Source organism: Megalobrama amblycephala, linkage group LG12 (assembly GCF_018812025.1).
Source record: "Megalobrama amblycephala isolate DHTTF-2021 linkage group LG12, ASM1881202v1, whole genome shotgun sequence".
NCBI classification, from domain to species: Eukaryota; Metazoa; Chordata; class Actinopteri; order Cypriniformes; family Xenocyprididae; genus Megalobrama; species Megalobrama amblycephala.
In genome coordinates, this window is record NC_063055.1 from 39,823,154 (window position 1) to 39,846,893 (window position 23,740).

The 23,740-nt window shown below is 38.8% G+C and overlaps 1 protein-coding gene across 3 annotated transcripts in view; it reads right to left on the minus strand.

Moving 5' to 3' along the window:
• The window catches only part of mib2 (MIB E3 ubiquitin protein ligase 2), an 81,132-nt gene extending 58,143 nt beyond the window's left edge, over positions 1–22,989 (minus strand). Inside the window, exon 1 of one of the 3 annotated variants that reach the window (XM_048211120.1) lies at positions 22,664–22,989. In XM_048211120.1, coding sequence (XP_048067077.1) covers positions 22,664–22,676 — 13 coding nt within the window. In that variant the 5' untranslated portion in view covers positions 22,677–22,989. Of the gene's footprint in view, positions 1–3,409; positions 3,678–22,663 lie in introns of those variants that run through there. The other 2 variants (XM_048211121.1, XM_048211119.1) reach the window with 2 other exon arrangements.
• Between the last annotated feature and the right edge of the window lie 751 nt (positions 22,990–23,740).

Sequence of the window (23,740 nt, forward strand, 5' to 3'; positions counted from 1 at the left end):
TTGAGCTTCAGCAAGAACCAGTGAGGTTTATTCTCGTGTGTTACGCAGCACGTTTGAGCTTTAAGAACCAATGAGGTTCATTCTTGTGTGTTACACAGCACGTTGGAGCTTTAAGAACCAATGAGGTTCATTCTCGTGTTACGCAGCACGTTTGAGCTTCAACAAGAACCATTGAGGTTCATTCTCGTGTTACGCAGCACGTTTGAGCTTCAGCAAGAACCAATGAGGTTCATTCTTGCGTTACGCAGCAAGTTTGAGCTTCAACAAGAACCAATGAGGTTCATTCTCGTGTTACGCAGCACGTTTGAGCTTCAACAAGAACCAATGAGGTTCATTCTCGTGTTACGCAGCACGTTTGAGCTTCAACAAGAACCAATGAGGTTCATTCTTGTGTTACGCAGCACATTTGAGCTTCAGCAAGAACCGATGAGGTTCATTCTCGTGTTACGCAGCACTTTTGAGCTTCAGCAAGAACCAATGAGGTTCATTCTCATGTTACGCAGCACGTTTGAGCTTCAGCAAGAACCAATGAGGTTCATTCTCGTGTTACGCAACACGTTTGAGCTTCAGCCAGAACCATTGAGGTTCATTCTCGTGTTACGCAGCACGTTTGAGCTTCAGCAAGAACCAATGAGGTTCATTCTTGCGTTACGCAGCAAGTTTGAGCTTCAACAAGAACCAATGAGGTTCATTCTCGTGTTACGCAGCACGTTTGAGCTTCAACAAGAACCAATGAGGTTCATTCTCGTGTTACGCAGCACGTTTGAGCTTCAACAAGAACCAATGAGGTTCATTCTTGTGTTACGCAGCACGTTTGAGCTTCAGCAAGAACCAATGAGGTTCATTCTTGTGTTACACAGCACGTTTGAGCTTTAAGAACCAATGAGGTTCATTCTCGTGTTATGCAGCACGTTTGAGCTTCAGCCAGAACCAATGAGGTTCATTCTCGTGTTATGCAGCACGTTTGAGCTTCCACAAGAACCAATGAGGTTCATTTGAGCTTCAGCAAGAACCAATGAGGTTCATTCTCGTGTTACGCAGCACGTTTGAGCTTCAACAAGAACCAATGAGGTTCATTCTCGTGTTACGCAGCACGTTTGAGCTTCAACAAGAACCAATGAGGTTCATTCTTGTGTTACGCAGCACGTTTGAGCTTCAGCAAGAACCAATGAGGTTCATTCTTGTGTTACACAGCACGTTTGAGCTTTAAGAACCAATGAGGTTCATTCTCGTGTTATGCAGCACGTTTGAGCTTCAGCCAGAACCAATGAGGTTCATTCTCGTGTTATGCAGCACGTTTGAGCTTCCACAAGAACCAATGAGGTTCATTTGAGCTTCAGCAAGAACCAATGAGGTTCATTCTCGTGTCACGCAGCACGTTTGAGCTTTAAGAACCAATGAGGTTCATTTGGGCTTCAGCAAGAACCAATGAGGTTCATTCTCGTGTCACGCAGCATGTTTGAGCTTCAGCAAGAACCAATGAGGTTCATTCTCGTGTCACGCAGCATGTTTGAGCTTCCACAAGAACCAATGAGGTTCATTCTCGTGTCACGCAGCACGTTTGAGCTTCAGCAAGAACCAATGAGGTTCATTCTTGTGTTACACAGCACGTTTGAGCTTTAAGAACCAATGAGGTTCATTCTCGTGTCACGCAGCACGTTTGAGCTTCAGCAAGAACCAATGAGGTTCATTCTCGTGTCACGCAGCACGTTTGAGCTTCAGCAAGAACCAATGAGGTTCATTCTCGTGTTACGCAGCATGTTTGAGCTTCCACAAGAACCAATGAGGTTCATTCTCGTGTTACGCAGCACTTTTGAGCTTCAGCCAGAACCAATGAGGTTCATTCTCGTGTTACGCAGCACGTTTGAGCTTTAAGAACCAATGAGGTTCATTCTCGTGTTACGCAGCACGTTTGAGCTTTAAGAACCAATGAGGTTCATTCTTGTGTTACACAGCATGTTTGAGCTTTAAGAACCAATGAGGTTCATTCTCATGTTACGCAGCACGTTTGAGCTTTAAGAACCAATGAGGTTCATTCTCGTGTTACGCAGCACGTTTGAGCTTCCACAAGAACCAATGAGGTTCATTCTCGTGTTATGCAGCATGTTTGAGCTTTAAGAACCAATGAGGTTCATTCTCGTGTTATGCAGCATGTTTGAGCTTCAGCAAGAACCAATGAGGTTCATTCTCCAGTTACGCAGCACTTTTGAGCTTCCACAAGAACCAATGAGGTTCATTCTCGTGTTACGTAGCACGTTTGAGCTTTAAGAACCAATGAGGTTCATTTTCGTGTTACGCAGCACGTTTGAGCTTCAGTAAGAACCAATGAGGTTCATTCTCGTGTTACGCGGCACGTTTGAGCTTCAGCAAGAACCAAAGAGGTTCATTCTCGTGTTACGCAGCACGTTTGAGCTTCAGCAAGAACCAAAGAGGTTCATTCTCGTGTTACGCAGCACGTTTGAGCTTCAGCAAGAACCAAAGAGGTTCATTCTCGTGTTACGCAGCACTTTTGAGCTTTAAGAACCAACGAGGTTCATTCTCGTGTTACACAGCACGTTTGAGCTTCAGCAAGAACCAAAGAGGTTCATTCTCGTGTTACGCAGCACGTTTGAGCTTCAGCAAGAACCAAAGAGGTTCATTCTCGTGTTACGCAGCACTTTTGAGCTTCAGCAAGAACCAATGAGGTTCATTCTCGTGTTACGCAGCACGTTTGAGCTTCAGCAAGAACCAATGAGGTTCATTCTTGTGTTACGCAGCACGTTTGAGCTTCAGCAAGAACCAATGAGGTTCATTCTTGCATTACGCAGCATGTTTGAGCTTCCTTGAGAACCAGTGAGGTTCATTCTCGTGTTACGCAGCACGTTTGAGCTTCAGCAAGAACCAATGAGGTTCATTCTCGTGTTACGCAGCACGTTTGAGCTTCAGCAAGAACCAATGAGGTTCATTCTTGTGTTACGCAGCACTTTTGAGCTTCAGCAAGAACCAATGAGGTTCATTCTTGTGTTACGCAGCACTTTTGAGCTTCAGCAAGAACCAATGAGGTTCATTCTCGTGTTACGCAGCACGTTTGAGCTCCCACAAGGACACAGAAAACTGTCTCTCAGACAGCATGAAAGAACTGAGTGGTTTAAAATCACTTGAATGTTTAAATTGGCAAGACTTAAAAAGACGGGCAAATGATAAATTTTATTGATGAACGATGTAATACCGTGCATCGGTTCAAGTGACAATTCCTTCAACTGTCCCAAAACAAAAGCTAAAATGTTGTATCGCAGTGTGCAGCTCACTTGCAAAGTTGCAATTACCTCATTTTTTTATTTCATAGCAGAAACATGCTTTCATACCAAAAAGCCTTGAGCAACAGAATATAAGTACAAACACTACAGAACAAATACACAAAAAAACTCACAGCTTGTACGTTTCAGACCACTTCGAATCATCCTGCTTGTTCTGCTTCAATGCACAGCTTCAACGCGTCAGACTCTATTTCAGCCGTCCACAGCTGTTTGTTTTGGGGTGAACTTTGCTCTTCATGGGAACTCAGAGATTCAAACGCAATCTGGCAGCAGAACAAATATGACAAGCATGTTTTCCTTCACAATGCTCGTTGAAAACATTTTTGGATACTAGACTATTATTTAACGCCACTCTTCTGCATTGACGCAGATTTAGAAGATCAAACCTTAAAATATGGAAGCATTTCATAAAATAGTTTAAAATAGAAATTTTGTTGACTTTAGGCTGGAGCGTATTTGGAAATAGGATAAGATAAATACTAAAGGAATGTTCCGGGTAGGGTTGTGTCACAGTACCAACATTCCAGTAGTTAGTACCAGTACCAGTAAAATTTCAAGGTTCTTGGTACCAATTACGGTAAACAGCTGGAACTATTTTTATTTGACTACTTGAAGATAAAAATATTAATCAAATTAAATGAGTTTAAAATTTATGATGATAATAAGTATGAGTAAATAATATATTTAAACATTTGTGGTGTGTCTGTAGCAAGTGTGTTTAATCTTTTTTTTTTTTTTTCAACACAAGGGCAATATAATACAGGTACAAGCAATTACAGTTGGAAAAAATGCAAGCTTTGTTTCTGAAAGCCTTAAGTAAAGATATTCTGTCAATTTGATAAATTTTTGTATAGACAGCACAAAGCATCTAAACTGCAATACTTAATATTAAGCGTCCACTAAATCCTGCATAAATTCTGGCACAATCTGCATATTTTTAAAAGCTCAAAACAGACGTCACTACCTGAGCCTCACAGCATTTGGCTGCCAACCACGTTTTTCGCTGCCCAACCACAACTTTCTCCGGTCCGCTGTCAATCCCGCAACTCACAGCGCAAGAGTGAAGCTCAACTCCCATAGGAATGAATTGAAAACGCTCACTCTGTGCCTAATAACATCAAGTATGTAACTCTCTGCTGTCTGCGTCAATCTAAAACTTGGACTTTTTGTAATTTTTTGAAGTATTAAAATCATTCATTTATCATACCCCACTGCAATATTATGCATATTGCAATGTACATTTGCAATATTTCGATAAATATCATGCAGCCTGTGTTTGTTTAAAAAAAACAAGTAAAACATAAGTAAATAAAAATTTATTATTATAACATTATTATTATAAAAACTTAAAATGTAAGTAGTCTATACAAATCTGTTCATTTTAATCGTTAATGTACTGTACAGTTAACAGCATTAGATATTTTTCCATGAGGAAATTTGCCATGTTCTGTACCTGATAGCCCAAAATTAATCAATATTGAAATGAAACGAATCAAAATCAAATCGCAAGCTTGTGAATCAAAATTGAAATGTGTATCAATGCCCAGCCCTAGTACCGTGGATGCTTAAATGAAACCAGCAAAAGTGTGTGTAAAATCAGAAGGTTATACCTTCAGCATGAATCATTTTCAAAGCTTCAGAAAAGTTGAGCTTCTCTCTGTGTGCATGTAAAGCTCAGTGTGTACAAAGGGTCAGATTAGGACGGCACGTGCAGTTCGCATGACACCCAGCTTCATCATCATCATCCCATTACGAATAATCTACTCATCATATTGATTGATAATGAGATGAGAATGACAGCAGCACCATGGGATATGTCAATCTCAGAAGGTCCTGCAGTTTCTGAGCCGATTCTTTTACTAGAAAGACTGTGATGGTGACTAACGATCCCTGCGGGCAAACTGAACAACATCAAAATTATTTAAAACATATGTAGATGAAGCACTTTTTAAGATCATTGCCATTTTATCATAATGACATTATTGTCATCATGACAATATTTTCCCAAATTCATTTTCCCAAATTGTAAGACAATCATTATTCTCAATGATGTTTTTCATTGACTTCTTATTACCATAGTACAGTTGTTTGTACTGAATGACAGTAATAATGATTTTTATTCAACATCTACTTAAATTGATCATAATATACTCAATTCACCCCATCTTACTCCAAAAACAACAGCGATTCTGCTCTGTCTATTAAACCTTTGGCAAGTCCGATCATTCAGTTCTGTGTTCTGATTCACAGTCTTTTCAACCACACAGTATCATTATTTCGGTCTTATAATCATATATATTAATCACAGAAGTACTGGGATAAAAGTTTATAGCTCGGATATAAACACTGATGTCTACAGTAGAGATTAAAATACAGTAAATCACCTTTTGAAAGTAACTTGACACTTCAAGTAAACCATCATGAGAAAATGTCATTTGTTTGTTGACATACAGATATATGTGTGTAACCATTGCATGTATTGAAAACAGATTTCCTATGCTTTATTGTTTTTAAGATATGTTGTTTTTGACAGAGGGAGTTTTCAAACGAAAGAGTTTTTCAAAGGTTTCAAGCAGGTCGCTGCCCAACGGAGGTCATGTCGGACATGTAAGGGTTCGATTTTGATTGATGAGCAAAAAGATATAATTATGTTACCTTTTATTTTTATGTCTAAGTATTGGGTTATTTTTCTGTCATACATTTGGTAAAAAACTGTATTGTTTTGTCTATATTAATTTATAAACTACATATTGTTTTGTATGCTTTTCCACGTTTCTGTGATGTTTCAAAGCTAATCTACAGTTTCTGTGAGAAGCAACTTGAGAATAATGGCTCTTTCTGCCGTCAAGGTCAGTTAGCAGGGAAGAAGTTCAGGGAGTTAGATAAGATGTTTCCAATTAAAAACATTTACACACGTCAGGTGGGCACCTATTATGGGATGTTGGTGATTATTATGGGATGTCGATGAACCGGAAAATGTACTTACATGATAAAAGGAAGTAGGAGGCCTAATGATAATCTGCTCATTTGTTTATCCAATCAATTTTGAAAGTCTTTGTTTGCTGAAAAATTAATATGTATGATTTGACTGAATAAATACTCACTTTGGAGGTCTCTGAGGTATGTTTTGGTTGTAAGAGATTTATTTTCTGAAATAAATTTGGATTGATAATTTTACTATTGAGTGGCCTGACTTTAATCTCATAGGTGAATTTCCACCACAACACCAGTAGGTGGCGACAAATGACTTAAAATGTTTTTGTCATTGAATCATTAATTCAAGAGATTTGTTCAAAAAACGCTGATTCATCCAGTAATGAAACAAGTGAAGTCTTTATGAGTGAGTCATTGAATCATTCATTCAAGAGATTTGTTCAAAAACACTGATTCATCCAGTCATGAAACAAGTGAAGTCTTTATGAGTGAGTCATTGAATCATTCATTCAAGAGATTTGTTCAAAAAACACTGATTCATCCAGTCATGAAACAAGTGAAGTCTTTATGAGTGAGTCATTGAATCATTCATTCAAGAGATTTGTTCAAAAAATGCTGATTCATTCAGTCATGAAACAAGTGAAGTCTTTATGAGTGAGTCATTGAATCATTCATTCAAGAGATTTGTTCAAAAACACTGATTCATCCAGTCATGAAACAAGTGAAGTCTTTATGAGTGAGTCATTGAATCATTCATTCAAGAGATTTGTTCAAAAAACACTGATTCATCCAGTCATGAAACAAGTGAAGTCTTTATGAGTGAGTCATTGAATCATTCATTCAAGAGATTTGTTCAAAAAATGCTGATTCATTCAGTCATGAAACAAGTGAAGTCTTTATGAGTGAGTCATTGAATCATTCATTCAGGAGATTTGTTCAAAAACGCTGATTCATTCAGTCATGAAACAAGTGAAGTCTTTATGAGTGAGTCATTGAATCATTAATTCAAGAGATTTGTTCAAAAAACACTGATTCATCCAGTCATGAAACAAGTGAAGTCTTTATGAGTGAGTTATTGAATCATTCATTCAAGAGATTTGTTCAAAAAACACTGATTCATCCAGTCATGAAACAAGTGAAGTCTTTATGAGTGAGTTATTGAATCATTCATTCAAGAGATTTGTTCAAAAAGGCTGATTCATCCAGTAATGACTACATTTCCATGTGCACCAATAATGTGATTATTACTCACAGTAAGATGTTTGCATGACAAGAGCTAAATCTTCACTCCATTTTACATGCAATTTTCATTACTCTGATTATTCGCTAATAAGTATGGTTATACCACACAGGCATACAGTATGCATGTTACCGGCCATTGTTTTAATCTATTCACATCAAATTCAAAACACATTTTTATGGACATTATGGATATTATTCGGCGCCATGATGAACATCGCAGTGGCGGGTTTGCCTCGGGTGTAGTTGCATTTTTCGTGCCGTCTTGAAGATACGGAGCAGAGACTGCGCAGCTAGTTGTGTTGACAGAGTTTAGTGATTTGGTGAAGTGAAAACTTTAGAATAGGCATAGGCATCCATGTACGTCCGACCACATGCGCACTTTGGTCAGAGCGGGAATAATGCGATTAAGTTGTTTATATGCCTGTTTATTGCGATTAAAATCGACGTACACCACCTAGTTTAATGCGATTATGGTTACTACGATTAAGAGCTTAATTGCATTAATTTGATCAAAGTATTGCGTTTACATGAGGTAAAGTTTAATCGCAATATTGTAATCGCATTATGAGGGTGCATGTAAACATATTCACTGAAACAAGTGAAGACTTTATGAGTGAGTCACTGAATCATTCATTCAAGAGGTTCATTCAAAAATGCTGATTCGTCCAGTAATAAAACAAGTTTGAGTCACTGAATCATTCATTCAAGAGATTCGTTAAAACAATAATTCACTCAAACTAATTAAATTAGATATTTTTAATATCTATTTAATATCTAATATCTGTATCAGCAATTAGCATTTTGTCAGAACCTCTAAATTACATGCTATTTTGTTGCATTAAAATAAAGTGTAACCAAACATCTCAAATATTTCTTCACATTACAGTAATGAGGATTAGATTAGATGGGGGTTCTTATTTGGCAAAAATTAACATTACATTCCATCCTTTAAAAAAAAAAAAAAAAAAAAAAAATTCTACATTGTTAAATTTACTCATAAAGAGTTTCATTCTTTGCGAGTAGAAAACATGCACAAATCATTGTAATATGACTTAAAAGTACATGCTATCAAGTATATATCTCATCAACAGACCTCTTCTTTACCTGTTGACAGGTTTGCGTTGTAATGCTGTTGAATGTGTTACAATCAAAAGCACATGAAGTCCTGCAGATCTCTCACAACACAATGGACGGCACCGATCCAGAAAGAGCCCAACTGACGTGCCTCGTCACCTAAAGGATGAGCCAGCTCAGTCCAAGAAACAACCAAAACAAGACCAAGACAGGAAGTGGGCATCACAGGAGCGTCTGCTGTCCCAGGTCACACTGGAGCGAAGGCACGGGGCCGGGCAGCGTGTCACACACTGCAGGCAACACTGCTGAGCCAATCACAATCCCCGACCAGGAGCCCATGTGCTGCCACAGCCAGCGTTTAGTCCTCCGTGTGCCTTATCAGCACAGATTATCCCACACGGGACAGGCAAGGACTCCAAGAAGGCGAATGAGACTTTCACTCACACACACACACACACACACATATTTGTTACTGTAATAACTTCTTCCATGTCCAGCCCTTAAAAGTCAGCAGAGGGACACTTCATGTGAGGAAAGGGCTGAACACATCTGATGTGAGACAGATGCTTCTGTGAACAACCCCACCACGACTCCCATCTTCAGAGCGCCACAACTACAGAAGTCGCTTTGTGTATTCATATCCTACACTAATAAATCTACACACAGCTGCGTTAAGCGGGATCACAATATAAACACACGCATCCACGTGAGCAGAGCCATAGCGGAGCGTCCAATGATGTATGGCAGCTGAAAAACCCAGAGAGGAAAACAAGAAATCTGCCCTAGAGTTCATCAAATAATCGTTAGTTACAGCCCTAGACAAGATATTATAAAATAAGACATATATAAATAGATGTTAGTCTTAAAGGGTTAGTTCACCCAAAAATGGAAAATTATCCCATAATTTACTCACACTCAAGCCATCCTAGATGTATATGACTTTCTTCTTTCTGATGAACACAATCGGAGATATATTAATAAATATCCTGGGGCTTGAGATTTTGAAGCCCAAAAAAGCTCATCCATCTTAAAACAATCCATACGACTCCAGGAGGTTAATAAAGGCCTTCTGAAGAGAAGTGATGTGTTTTTGTATGAAAAATATATCCATATTTATAACTTTATAAACTATAATCACTGGCTTCCGGTAACAGTCGTACGCGAGTCGAGTTCCGGCAGAAGAGTGACCTCTGACCCGACGCATGACGTATTGATGAACGCTCAGAGGATAGAGCAAAACAAAACACCGGTTACGAATTAGAAGTCTAAAACAAGAATTTTTAAAGAGAAATGTCAGAGGATTTCGATATGAGAGAATAGGAGCTTGAGTTTGTTTGAACCGCGAGAGGCGTCTAAGATTACGATACTCCTACATCCTGCGTCGGGTCAGAGGTCACTCTTCTGCCAGAACTAGATGCGCGTATGACCATTACTGGAAGACAGTGATTATTGCTTATAAAGTAATAAATATGGATATTTTTTTTTACAAAAACCCATTACTTCTCTTCAGAAGGCCTTTTTAACCCCCTGGAGCCGCATGGATTATTTTTATGATGGATGGATGAGCTTTTTTGGGGTTCAAAATCTTGAGCCCCATTCACTGCCATCATAGAGCTTGGAAGAGCCAGGATATTTTTTGATATAATTTTAATATATTTAATATTGTGTTCATCAGAAAGAAGATAGACCTAGGATGACTTGAGGGTGAGTAAAGTATGGGATAATTTTCATTTTTGGGTGAACTAACCCTTTAAGGCCTGTTCACACCAAGAACGATAACTATAAAAAGATAACTATAACGCTCCAGACTGTGCCTAAAACGGTTGTAACTGCAAACAAAAATATTAATACGCAAGTGATATTTTTGCTGAGATTGCTTCTGATGACAATATAAATTTACATGTTATGATTTAAAAAGTTGCATGCAATGCCTTTTCTGAGTAGCCCATCACATGTTTTATTGTGTTCATGTAATGAAATGAGACGATGTGCATCAAAGTTTCCGTGGGAAAAAACACTGTTTCACTCACTGAGCTCAAGAGCTAAAATATGCACGGGGAAAATGATGGTCAGCTCTCCGTGTAAGAAAAAACCACATCAAAATGAAAAATATCATACTTTTTTAAACAGTCCACATCTCTGTCAAACACCAACACTGACGGCATACCTGCTAATAAAAAAGCAGGCTTCAGCTGTGCCAGCATGAGAGTAGACATGTGCCGATATATCATGATAATGAATATGCACGATATTGTTATCGTGGGCACTTGAAAATATCGTGAATAATTATTACAAATTATTCAAATTTTAATAATACATTTTAAGAATACTTTCCCCATTCAACCATATAAAATGCACAACATCGCTGTATGGTGCTTTAAAGGGACACTCGCACTTGTAAACAAGGCTTGAGCGAGGAATAAGCTATAATATATATATGAAGAGTTTGGTTCCAAAACGCGATAAACGCCATTTTCAAAAAATTGAGTTTCCGCCAAAATCAGTATTGTATCTGGTCGGTATTGAAAAGTCATTTATTAGTTTTGCGCAAAATGCGATATCCGTCGTGTTATTCTGTCATGTTTTCTCCCTTTCTTCCCAAAACGCGACAAACGCCAGTCTCCTTTTTCTGCAGAACGTGATATATCCGCTCTCAACCAATCACAGCGCACCATTCCACGCACTGTAAACATTAAAGGTTTTTTTAAAAGCCGTTTTTAATACCAATGTACTCGGCAAATGTGTTTATTTAACCGTGCGGTGGTGCCAGATACTCTTTAATCAGTAATGACAAATAATTCATAACATTAACAAGATGACCATTTTGGGAGCGACGGTTGAATGTATTTTTAGTAAAATGGCTGAATATAAGATAAATATTGGCAAAGTTTAGACTCTGTCATATATGTGAATCAACTTACTTTGTTGTGTATTTGAAATTTGAAAAATAACTTTTATATTGACGAATTAATTGCATTTTGGAGAAAAAAAAAAGTGTCATGGATTTATTGCATTTTGGGAAAAAAAAAATACGTTTTTATAATAAACTTTTTAAAATCAAAATGTAGATTTGAATTTTTAATGTTTTTATATCCAAAAGATGCTATCTGAAAGTTTGAAACAGAAAATAGGGGTTTTCATCTTACCACTTTTTTTACTCAAATTAATCAAAATGGAGTTATTGCGTTTTGGAACCAAACTCTTCATATAATATAGCTGTATATTATATATATATATATATATTATATCTGTATGTATATATAAACGCTTATTAAACGCTTATTATGGTTTAGCATTCTCCTCAGTATATATTAATATATTAAATTACCTAATTAATATAAATGTGTGATTAGTCAACTAAAGGCTTAAATGAACGACTGATAGTCGACTAGAACAATCTTTAGTCAGGGACAGCCCTAAAAATAAAAAAAATAAAAAATAAAATAAAATAAAAATAGTTTTATTATAAGCACGCAGCAGTTCTGTGGTCCGTCTCTTTAAATGCTCAAGCTCTTTAAAGCAGGATGGATTCTGATTGGCTGTCAATGTTTTTATCAATATATTTCTATCAATATATGTTTTCGTTCCTCTGTTGTCATCATTATAGTTGTGCTGTGGACGATTTTTAGAACTATATCTTTATCGTTATATTAGATATCACCCTTGGTGTGAACAGGCCTTCACGCTTCATCCATCTCTAATATATCCTGATCAGTGATGTTGTGTGAGCCGAATGACTCGAGATCAATGAGTCTCTGGCCTGACCTGACAGGAGCTTCAGTCGTAGTCAAATGTCATCTCTGATAAAGAGCTTCAAACATGAAGCATAACCGCAGGGCCAGGAGAATGAAATTAAGCGGTTTATCAGAACACACTCTTACATTTGACATCATAAAAGCCTTTTTGACTGATCAGAAACAGCTATCTTTAACTGGATGGATTCAAGAATATTATAAAGTGTAGCTCGTTTTTTGGGTAAGACTTTTCCTAATGTACGAATAAGTCAAAACATGTAATGTATTGTGAGCCTGGATAAGCAACCCTGTGCATTTTCATTTCTAAGCATATCAAAGTTTTCATATTTGAAATAATTAATGACATAACACGTTATTTGGCCCATTTGCAAAATCTATTGTCAGCCTTAAACATTTTCAATGTTTTAATCAATTTTGAGTAAATTATTAAAAAAAATACATTTCTGAAACTACATATTTATGATACCATCCATTGAATTATAATTATTCTGCATGTGAAAAAAAGCTGTTTATTGGTTGAACTTGTCCGGTTCATGACGGAGCGCACCGGTGCCACCCTGGCCTTCATGCAGCCTCGCCACAGCATCTCAACCTCGAGAGGAGAATGTAAACAACAGGCCCGTTTTCATCAGGACCACCATTTGGTTTATATCACGAGTGGGTCTGGTTTTCTTCTTTTCACACACTGTCTGGAACGCTTGTTTCCATATTGACAGTGTCAGGAAAAGTAGACTCACTCTATACCATCACAGCTATGGGTTTACTAAAAAACAACAGATCTGTCATTATTTACTCTCCCTCACACTCATGACGTGACCTTAATAATAATAAAATAACAAAAATATGACATCCAAAGTGTGTAAGGTAGTACAACTAGGATCTCTTTTAAAGAAAAAGGTTTTAATTATATTTTGCTTCATATAAAGGTATTTTAAAGATTCTGAAGTGTCAAAAGGTCATTCGGTTTAACCGTCTAAAGGCCAATACAGCCATTTAATTTGTGATTAAAATATCTTAAAATGTAATAAAAGTATATATTTTTTATTCTGGCATGATTTTATAACATCATATATCAACATAGTGCAAAATGGTGTTAAAATTATGTGTAGAAGTCGTTGCTTTGTTATGAGAAAGAATGTCCAGAAAAATGAATTTCATTGATGTCATTCGGAGTAACCAATATAAAGGGACCATTTTGGATCAAGTCATGTGGTCAATATCATGTGACAGGATGTGACATCATTCAGACACCTGCAGAGGACCACATGGTCGTGAAGCAAAGTCACTAACTCTCTCTTAACTATTTGAAAAATTCATGTTTTCTCTTGATCATACGCATGTCCCGAAACATCAGGTCATTCGGTGCAACCGCTATAAAAATGGTGTAAATGATGTAATATTTTAAAAACTTGTACTAAATATAAAATGTTTGATTGTCCTTTTGCTAGCTAGCTAGATATCAGACTGTTAGCATTGTTTGAAAATATCGTCATTCGGTGTAACCAAAAATTGACTTTTTTGGAGACAAATCTTGTAAAAAAAAAAAAAAAAAAAAAAAAAAAATGACAGTGTTAATGTATTATTAAAAACACATAATCTCATTGTTACCACTTAATAAAACTTCACAATTAATTATATCTCCATTATATTTTTTTACACTTCATTAAAAACGACTACAAAACAAATAAAAACTTGTGCTGTGCTTATCTGTTCAATCACATACACGCTCCGATTGAACAAGCATTGCTGTGACGGCTGAAATAACGACACATACTGAAATGAAAAGGTCAACTGTGAACACAGCAACTGTAGGACAATCAGCTATTGAACATAAATTACATTTTCACATGAAAATAAAGTCAGCGCACAGCATGTGCACATGGGGTATTTTGAATAAATGCAAATATATGGAACAAAATGATAAGACTTCCACCAGGAAGTGCTGACTAAGAGTCATACGATGAGACATTTCACGCATGATAGCTCTTTTTTTATTTTTGAACCATTTGTAGTCATTCTAGTTGACCCAGTGGACAAATATTATCTCTACATCAACAGTCATATCTACTGAAGCTTCTCAGAGCATCTGTCTGCACCTTCTGCACAATCCTCCTCTCCGTTCTGTTGGTTTACAGGCTCTGTGCATTGCCTCCAATACTGCATACAGACCAAACATCATTACATCTGAAGACAACAACACCCTACAGATATCCATAGGAAAGAGGTCGTTCAGAGATTAAACAGCTAACAGCTGAAGGCAAGAATTTTGAGAGCCGTTTCTCACATAAAGCTCCTGTAAGGCTTCAAAAGTATGATGCTTTCATGGTGCTTTTTGTTTTCTGGACAGCCACTGGTCACCAATATCTTCTACTATGCTTGCGGTTGCCAGATGTCCACATTTTAAATCCCTCAATCAAAATGCATACATTTTCTGCCCGGTGTTTTACTTCATCTTTGCGACCTGTTAACCACGAGCTTGCACTCCCTCTGCTTTGAGAAAAATGCGATAATGATCCGAAAATGATGTGGCAAACACATAAGTGATCGCCGCTGAGATATTCTGCTCAAATGAAAGTGTCGTACATTGTTTTCGTTCATTTGTGCTGTGAATAATCTGAGATCAAAGCTTGTCATGAAAACTGTAATAAATCTAAACATGAATCTCGACTGTATCGTTTGCGACTGTGGTTGCTGAATAAATGCACTGTGCACAATGCAAATTCATTTTTGTTGTTGTTTTAATAGAAAAACATTAACATAATGTGGAATTGTTGGAGTTAATACAGTAAATTTCGCTGGTCTGGAGAACCAGCTTTCATCATGTAAAGAGGGTATAAATAAATTTAATACATCAGGAAGCTAGATGAAATCAAATAAATCATGTGGATTGACGTTTTCTTGAAAATGTGAAAGTGCAATAATTCTAAAATGCCAATAATCGTGCTTAATAATTATAATTTTTGAGCAAAATTGATCTTGATTATCAGTTTAACCTGTTAACTGTCACCCGCCTTGTTCAGCAGAGAGAAAATCTGAACAAATACTCTGGAATACAGACCTAAAGTTGGTCTCTTTTTGAAGAAGACACTCAGCAGATTGTTGCAGATAAAAAATAAAAAAGTACAGTAAAGAAAATGTACTGAACTATATATTTTACAAAATAATTAGGACTCTTAGGCCCGGTTTCACAGACAGGGCTTAGCCTAAGCCAGGATTAGGCCTTAGTTCAATTAGGATATTTAAGTAGTTTTTATAAACGTACCCTAGAAAAAAACTGGTGTGCATCTCAAGACAAAACAATGGCACATATTTTAAGACATGTCAGTGCAAGTTGCTTTTAGTTAAAACAGCTCAAACATGCATTTTAGTCCGGGACTAGGCAAGCCTTGTCTGTGAAACCGGGGGTTAAACTGCAAGAAAATCAAAACCGTATGTGTAACCAAGCTGTGTGCAAATTTGAAGTTGATATCACAAAAATTGAGCCGCTAAAAGGTTTCTATGTAACTTTTTTTTCTGGATGAATTTTGATTGTTTAAGCTTAATTTGTGATGATTCCTAAAATATGTGACAGGGAAAAAGGCAATAAAAAGAGTGTGCCACATGACAGTTACCAGGTTGACCATTATTGAGGTTTGGAACGACATGGGGTTACATGAGGACAAGTTTTATTTTTGGGTGAACTATTTAATAGTCTATGTGGCTTGACAGAGATCTTTTTGCTGTGGGTGTTGATAACAAAAGAAAGAATGCTGAGTGGCAGCTTGTTACAGACGCACCCTACTGCTGCAGAACTCTTATTAAGTTGGCTTGAAAAAGAGTTGATGAGCGATCAGGCCAGTGCTGCATAGTCATGAAAGTTTATCACTAGCGTGTGTTTTTGAGCCTTGCCAATTTGCCAGTTTCCATCCGGACCGTGAGACAGAACGGTAGCACCATGTTACTGTTTCTAGTTGAGCAGCGTGTCAAAACAGCGGTGTGGATCACACCACAAGCACTCATTGTGGTAATGATATTTCAGCACTATATCCTCTAGTAGTTTTATCTAAAGCCAAACGCACTTCATTCAAGCCCTTTCAGGTCCACGCGTGTTCTCTCTTTCTCCAGACGTGCGCCACATTAACAGTGCGTGTCCACTGGTGCGGAGAAGAGCGAGCGTTTTTAATTCATTCCAATAGAAGTCGAGCTTAACGCTCAAACGTGAATGTGATGATTAAATGAATTACCATAGTAACAAATGACCATGACCCTGTGTTTTCACGTCATGCACGAGACGTGAGTGCAAAGGTTAAAGACGTCCGTCTACCACGTGTTTACACTGATAAACAATGGAAAAGTTGCGCAGTGGAATCGAAAAACACTATATTGGATCCGTGCATTAGGTCTTAAAGTGACAGCAGCCTAATATTTCTGCTGCTGCTGTGCTGATCAAACAAGAAGACAAAGAAAGAAAAAAGAAAAATAGACACCGGCTTTCAAACATTCCCGTGTGTATCTGCGTAAGCGCTCCATAAAGAGTGTCATTAATGTCTATTTACAACATGTTTTTGAAGCTTTGATCATTGTAGCCAATCACAGACATGTTGAGGGTGTGAACACAATAGGGGTGCAACAGTTCAAACTGCTCACGGTTCGGTTCGTATCACGGTTTCAGGCTCATGGTTTCGGTACGGTTCGGTATGTGCAATGTTCAGGGAAAATAGGACTACTGTCAAATAAAAATAAAGAAAATAAGAAAAATAATCAAACTACAAGCAACGTCACAAATGAATACAATAAAGCAAATATTCAAATAAATAAACAGTGCTTTTCAGGTTTTTTAGGTATCTAACAGTAGGTTTCAGGTACAGAAAAAGGATAAAGTAATCAAATATAAAATAACACTGCATATTATCTTCACTGTATAAATTAAATAAATATTAATCATTATTTAGTTACAAAAGCTATTCAGTCAAGAGCAGCGAGTGATTTCTTTGTCATCTGTTGTTTGATTTAACATTAAAAACACAGTGAAAACTTCGGATGAGCGCACACACAAATCTTTTCACAGCGCGCGAGTTCTCTTTCGCGTCTTGCTCTTGAATGTTTAAATTAGCAAGGCTTAAATGAGTGTAGTTTAAACACAGATAGCAACGTGTGCTGTTCAGGTCTCACCTGTGCTCGCACGCCATCAACACCCAGGTGATGACGGTGTAAGTGACTGGACATTAGAGCATGCACTCGCAGTGAACAAAGTTTACAACGAGTGACTGTTTTCTCCACACTTTCTGATTATCGTTGTTGTAAAGTTTTTAGAAGCCAGAATGCGCATCCATTGACTGAAACATATATTATCTGAACTCTGTCTGTTTTCCACATTGCTATTTTAAACAAACCATATTAGCCTATAGATGCGTCATCATTCGAGATGGACCGCGGTGCAAGTGCGTGCCGAACCGTAAGGTGAGAACGGTACGGTTCGATTTTTTTACCAAGAACCGTTGCACCCCTAGAACACAATGGCCAATCAGAGGTGTTTAAGAATCCACTCAACAGCGCTGGAAATGCTGGTATCATCACATTTTTAAAAATTCAGTACTTTTGTACTTTTGACAACACTACCACACTGGTTCAACAATACAATTGTGTTTAATTAGGTCATGCAGGCAGTAGAGTAATAACTTCTGCTAATTAATCGGTTCCAGATTAAATTAACGTAAATATAAATATATATAAAACATGGCAACTGAAGACACTATTTTCAAAAGTGGCTCATCAGAAGAGCGTGTGGGCGGAGTCTCTCTGAAAGCGCACTGCACTCGCAACCAAATCAATCCAAAAATCACAGCCAATCAGAAGAGCGTGTGGGCGGAGTCTCTCTGAAAGCGCACTGCACTCGCAACCAAATCAATCCAAAAATCACAGCCAATCAGAAGAGCGTGTGGGCGGAGTCTCTCTGAAAGCGCACTGCACTCGCAACCAAATCAATCCAAAAATCACAGCCAATCAGAAGAGCGTGTGGGCGGAGCCTCTCTGAAAGCGCACTGCACTCGCAACCAAATCAATCAAAAAATCACAGCCAATCAGAAGAGCGTGTGGGCGGAGCCTCTCTGAAAGCGCACTGCACTCGCAACCAAATCAATCAAAAAATCACAGCCAATCAGAAGAGCGTGTGGGCGGAGTCTCTCTGAAAGCTCACTGCACTCGCAATCAAATCAATCCAAAAATCACAGCCAATCAGAAGAGCGTGTGGGCGGAGCCTCTCTGAAAGCGCACTGCACTTGCAACCAAATCAATCAAAAAATCACAGCCAATCAGAAGAGCGTGTGGGCGGAGTCTCTCTAAAAAAGCGCACTGCACTCGCAACCAAATCACTCAAAAATCACAGCCAATCAGAAGAGCGTGCGGGCGGAGTCTCTCTGAAAACGCACTGCACTCGCAACCAAATCACTCAAAAATCACAGCCAATCAGAAGAGCGTGTGGGCGGAGTCTCTCTGAAAGCGCACTGCACTCGCAACCAAATCAATCCAAAAATCACAGCCAATCAGAAGAGCGTGTGGGCGGAGTCTCTCTGAAAGCGCACTGCACTCGCAACCAAATCACTCAAAAATCACAGCCAATCAGAAGAGCGTGTGGGCGGAGTCTCTCTAAAAAAGCGCACTGCACTCGCAACCTAATCACTCAAAAATCACAGCCAATCAGAAGAGCGTGTGGGCGGAGTCTCTCTGAAAGCGCAATGCACTCGCAACCAAATCAATCCAAAAATCACAGCCAATCAGAAGAGCGTGTGGGCGGAGTCTCTCTGAAAGCGCACTGCACTCGCAACCAAATCAATCCAAAAATCACAGCCAATCAGAAGAGCGTGTGGGCGGAGTCTCTCTGAAAGCGCACTGCACTCGCAACCAAATCAATCCAAAAATCACAGCCAATCAGAAGAGCGTGTGGGCGGAGCCTCTCTGAAAGCGCACTGCACTCGCAACCAAATCAATCAAAAAATCACAGCCAATCAGAAGAGCGTGTGGGCGGAGTCTCTCTAAAAAAGCGCACTGCACTCGCAACCAAATCACTCAAAAATCACAGCCAATCAGAAGAGCGTGCGGGCGGAGTCTCTCTGAAAACGCACTGCACTCGCAACCAAATCACTCAAAAATCACAGCCAATCAGAAGAGCGTGTAGGCGAAGTCTCTCTGAAAACGCACTGCACTCGCAACCAAATCACTCAAAAATCACAGCCAATCAGAAGAGCGTGTGGGCGGAGTCTCTCTAAAAAAGCGCACTGCACTCGCAACCTAATCACTCAAAAATCACAGCCAATCAGAAGAGCGTGTGGGCGGAGTCTCTCTGAAAGCGCACTGCACTCGCAACCAAATCAATCCAAAAATCACAGCCAATCAGAAGAGCGTGGGGGTGGAGTCTCTCTAAAAAAGCGCACTGCACTCGCAACCTAATCACTCAAAAATCGCAACCTAATCACTCAAAAATCACAGCCAATCAGAAGAGCGTGTGGGCGGAGTCTCTCTCAAAGCGCACTGCACTCGCAACCAAATCAATCCAAAAATCACAGCCAATCAGAAGAGCGTGTGGGCGGAGTCTCTCTAAAAAAGCGCACTGCACTCGCAACCTAATCACTCAAAAATCACAGCCAATCAGAAGAGCGTGCGGGCGGAGTCTCTCTGAAAACGCACTGCACTCGCAACCAAATCACTCAAAAATCACAGCCAATCAGAAGAGCGTGCGGGCGGAGTCTCTCTGAAAGCTCACTGCACTCGCAACCAAATCACTCAAAAATCACAGCCAATCAGAAGAGCGTGTAGGCGAAGTCTCTCTGAAAACGCACTGCACTCGCAACCAAATCACTCAAAAATCACAGCCAATCAGAAGAGCGTGTGGGCGGAGTCTCTCTAAAAAAGCGCACTGCACTCGCAACCTAATCACTCAAAAATCACAGCCAATCAGAAGAGCGTGTGGGCGGAGTCTCTCTGAAAGCGCACTGCACTCGCAACCAAATCAATCCAAAAATCACAGCCAATCAGAAGAGCGTGGGGGTGGAGTCTCTCTAAAAAAGCGCACTGCACTCGCAACCTAATCACTCAAAAATCGCAACCTAATCACTCAAAAATCACAGCCAATCAGAAGAGCGTGTGGGCGGAGTCTCTCTCAAAGCGCACTGCACTCGCAACCAAATCAATCCAAAAATCACAGCCAATCAGAAGAGCGTGTGGGCGGAGTCTCTCTAAAAAAGCGCACTGCACTCGCAACCTAATCACTCAAAAATCACAGCCAATCAGAAGAGCGTGCGGGCGGAGTCTCTCTGAAAACGCACTGCACTCGCAACCAAATCACTCAAAAATCACAGCCAATCAGAAGAGCGTGGGGGTGGAGTCTCTCTGAAAGCTCACTGCACTCGCAACCAAATCACTCAAAAATCACAGCCAATCAGAAGAGCGTGCGGGCGGAGTCTCTCTGAAAACGCACTGCACTCGCAACCAAATCACTCAAAAATCACAGCCAATCAGAAGAGCGTGCGGGCGGAGTCTCTCTGAAAACGCACTGCCCTCGCAACCAAATCGATCAAAAATCACAACTAATCGGAAGAGTGTGTAGGCAGTACATAAATATTACTCCATACAACATTATTAAAGATACATACTGATATGTTGATTATTTCCTATATATTACTAATTAATAAGAATGAGTTAGCTGGGGGAACATGATGAAACTAATGCTCATTCAACACCGTGAACTGTCGCTGTCAGCATGACAGATAACAGAGCTCAACCTACAGAGCAAACACACGGGTTAACCACACCTTTACTACTGTGATGAAATGCACACGCTTTTGAAATATGTATTCAGTACATATATCCAATATAACGAGAGATGTTAGGATGCAGGAAGATCTAGAACTACAACGAAACAAAACACTCAGCAAAGGGCACAAAAATGTCAAAGGACTGAATCTGCATTGGCACATATTATATGTCTCTGATTCGTCAACTTCTTTGTTAGCTGACCAATAAAAAAGGCCTCGCTGACCTTCTAAATAAAACTGCTGTCCTTTCAATGAATGCTTTTGAGAAATCAAAATTAAACATCATCACTGTATACAAAAGTCACCCTGATATTGCCATGTGTTCGACAAAAATAAAGGTCCCAAGGTTGCAGTGATGCTTTGGTTGCCCAAAGAACCGTCCAATGATCAGTTCTTAGTGTGAAGGAAATATTAATAATCTAAAGAACCTTTTGTGCAATGGAAAGTTTTCATGGATATTAAAAGATCTTCATGATCTTGGAACCATCAATGCCAATGAAGAACATGGTACCATGGTAATAGGGATGTGCAACGATTAAAGTACACATGAAATCAACATCGACCCTATTAACTTTATTAGTGCATATTACTAGTCTTGTGGTAAACAATTAATCCGTGCAAGGTAATACACAGAAAACAATAGTTTGTCGCGGTAATCTTTAATCAAAGTCTGAAATGTTACTTCCGTTACTTTTACATGTTACTTTATATAAAATATATATATTTTATATTTCATATAAATATAAATATTTATTTAAACATGCATATATTTCTTTAATTTTTACATGTATGTGTCTGTATTTATACATACATAATTATTATACACAGAACACACATATATTACATAAAACACAGACTTTTATTTTGCAAACGATTAATCGCAATTAATTGTTGCACATCCCTACATGGTAATACCAGGGTATTCTTTGTCCAGTTTCAGGTATCTATGCATCTCTAAAACATACAGTTGCATCACTGTACCATAGTATTATCATCACAATAATTCATGCAAGAGATTCCCAAACAAAACACAGCCAATAATGAACAATGACTCGCCATTTCAATACACAAAACGCAAAAAGCACCATTGTTTCAGGTCATAGGTTAGTGCCATGATGGGAATACTAGTGCAAAAGACATGGAATAATGTACCATGGTATTATTTGAGGTGAATAAAATGATATATTTACGATAATCACACGAAAATACCCTGTTTTTACCATCACTACATACCATGATACCACCATACTTTTCTATAAGGGAACCATCAATGTAAACAAATACAAATAAACAATATATATTACAGTAAATATCAAATACGACTATACGTGCGTTTTGTTCCCACAGACTGTGTTGATTAGCAGGTACGCACGGTTGCTCTTAGTCATTTACTTACAGTATTAATTGTTTGTTGGCTGATTATGGAAGATATAATCAATAGGAATATGTTCATAAGCAAAACATGCATGAATATTCAAACAAAAGAAGTAAGCCGTGTCCACGGCCGCGACACCGTTATCTGACCCAGCCGTCGCCCAAAACCCCCCAGCTCGTGTCCTCCCGTGCGTCTTACCTGTCGACAACATTAATGCTTCCGCGAGAACTTCACCGGCCCACCGATTAATGTGCTTATACGGGCTTACGAGCGATTATTGCTGCGCTGCGATGCGATGGACGCGCATGTGTCAGCGCGCGTCAGCCTAACGCCACTGGACATCCATCAGGCCAGAGCTTCACGACGCTTCCGCGCTCGCGCTGTGTGTTCGCGAATAACTCCACACGGAAAACTAAAACAAAAACCATCTAAACACATCGAAATCAAAACAAATCGCGCTAGTTGAGCTAGCAGCGGTGGGTTCGGCTGGACACGCCCACGCTGCTGCTTCCCTGTGCCGTATGCAAATTTACGAACCGTACTATGGCGAGAGATGAGCTCCTGAATATTAATAAGGTGACGCTCCAGGAAGGTTGCCAAGCAACGCTCGATTAATATTCATTAGCCAAACCTTCGCCGTAGTCGGATTCGTAATTTTTTTAGCATTGAATTAACGTTCATGTTTTAAATGACTGTCTTTATGATGTAGAATTTTGGGGCACTTTAATATACTTCAAAATCTTGATTTGAAACAGGGCAGTGCGCATGCGCGAGTGCGCGAGCTGAGATTGCGGTCCTCGTGAGCCATCTTGTTGTCGTTCATATTCTACACCAGCGATCGCTTATATATTATAGATCAGAGCTACGCACTTTTATTGCATTATTATACCTTATTATTATATCTGCTAACAGTGAACCTTCTCAGAACTTTAACTAACGAGTTATGAATATGAAAACGTTAATAGAACGTTTGTTCAAAGTTATCTGGTCTTTAATAAAACGTTAGCATAAAAACGCAATTTAAATATTGTTCATGAAGGGGACGTTTATTTTCTGAATCGTAACGTTAGTTGTACGTTCGTCAAACGTTTTGTAAATGTTACTACTTGTTCCATTCAGAAGGAACGTTCTCATCATGTTTGCAAAATTATAAAATTGATTTTTCCTGAACATTTACATATATATTTTTTTTTAACTGGGCATTTTAAACGACCAGAGAACATTCAGTTTTCAAAACATTAGCAAAATGTTCTTAGAACATGTTTTTGCGAGAGT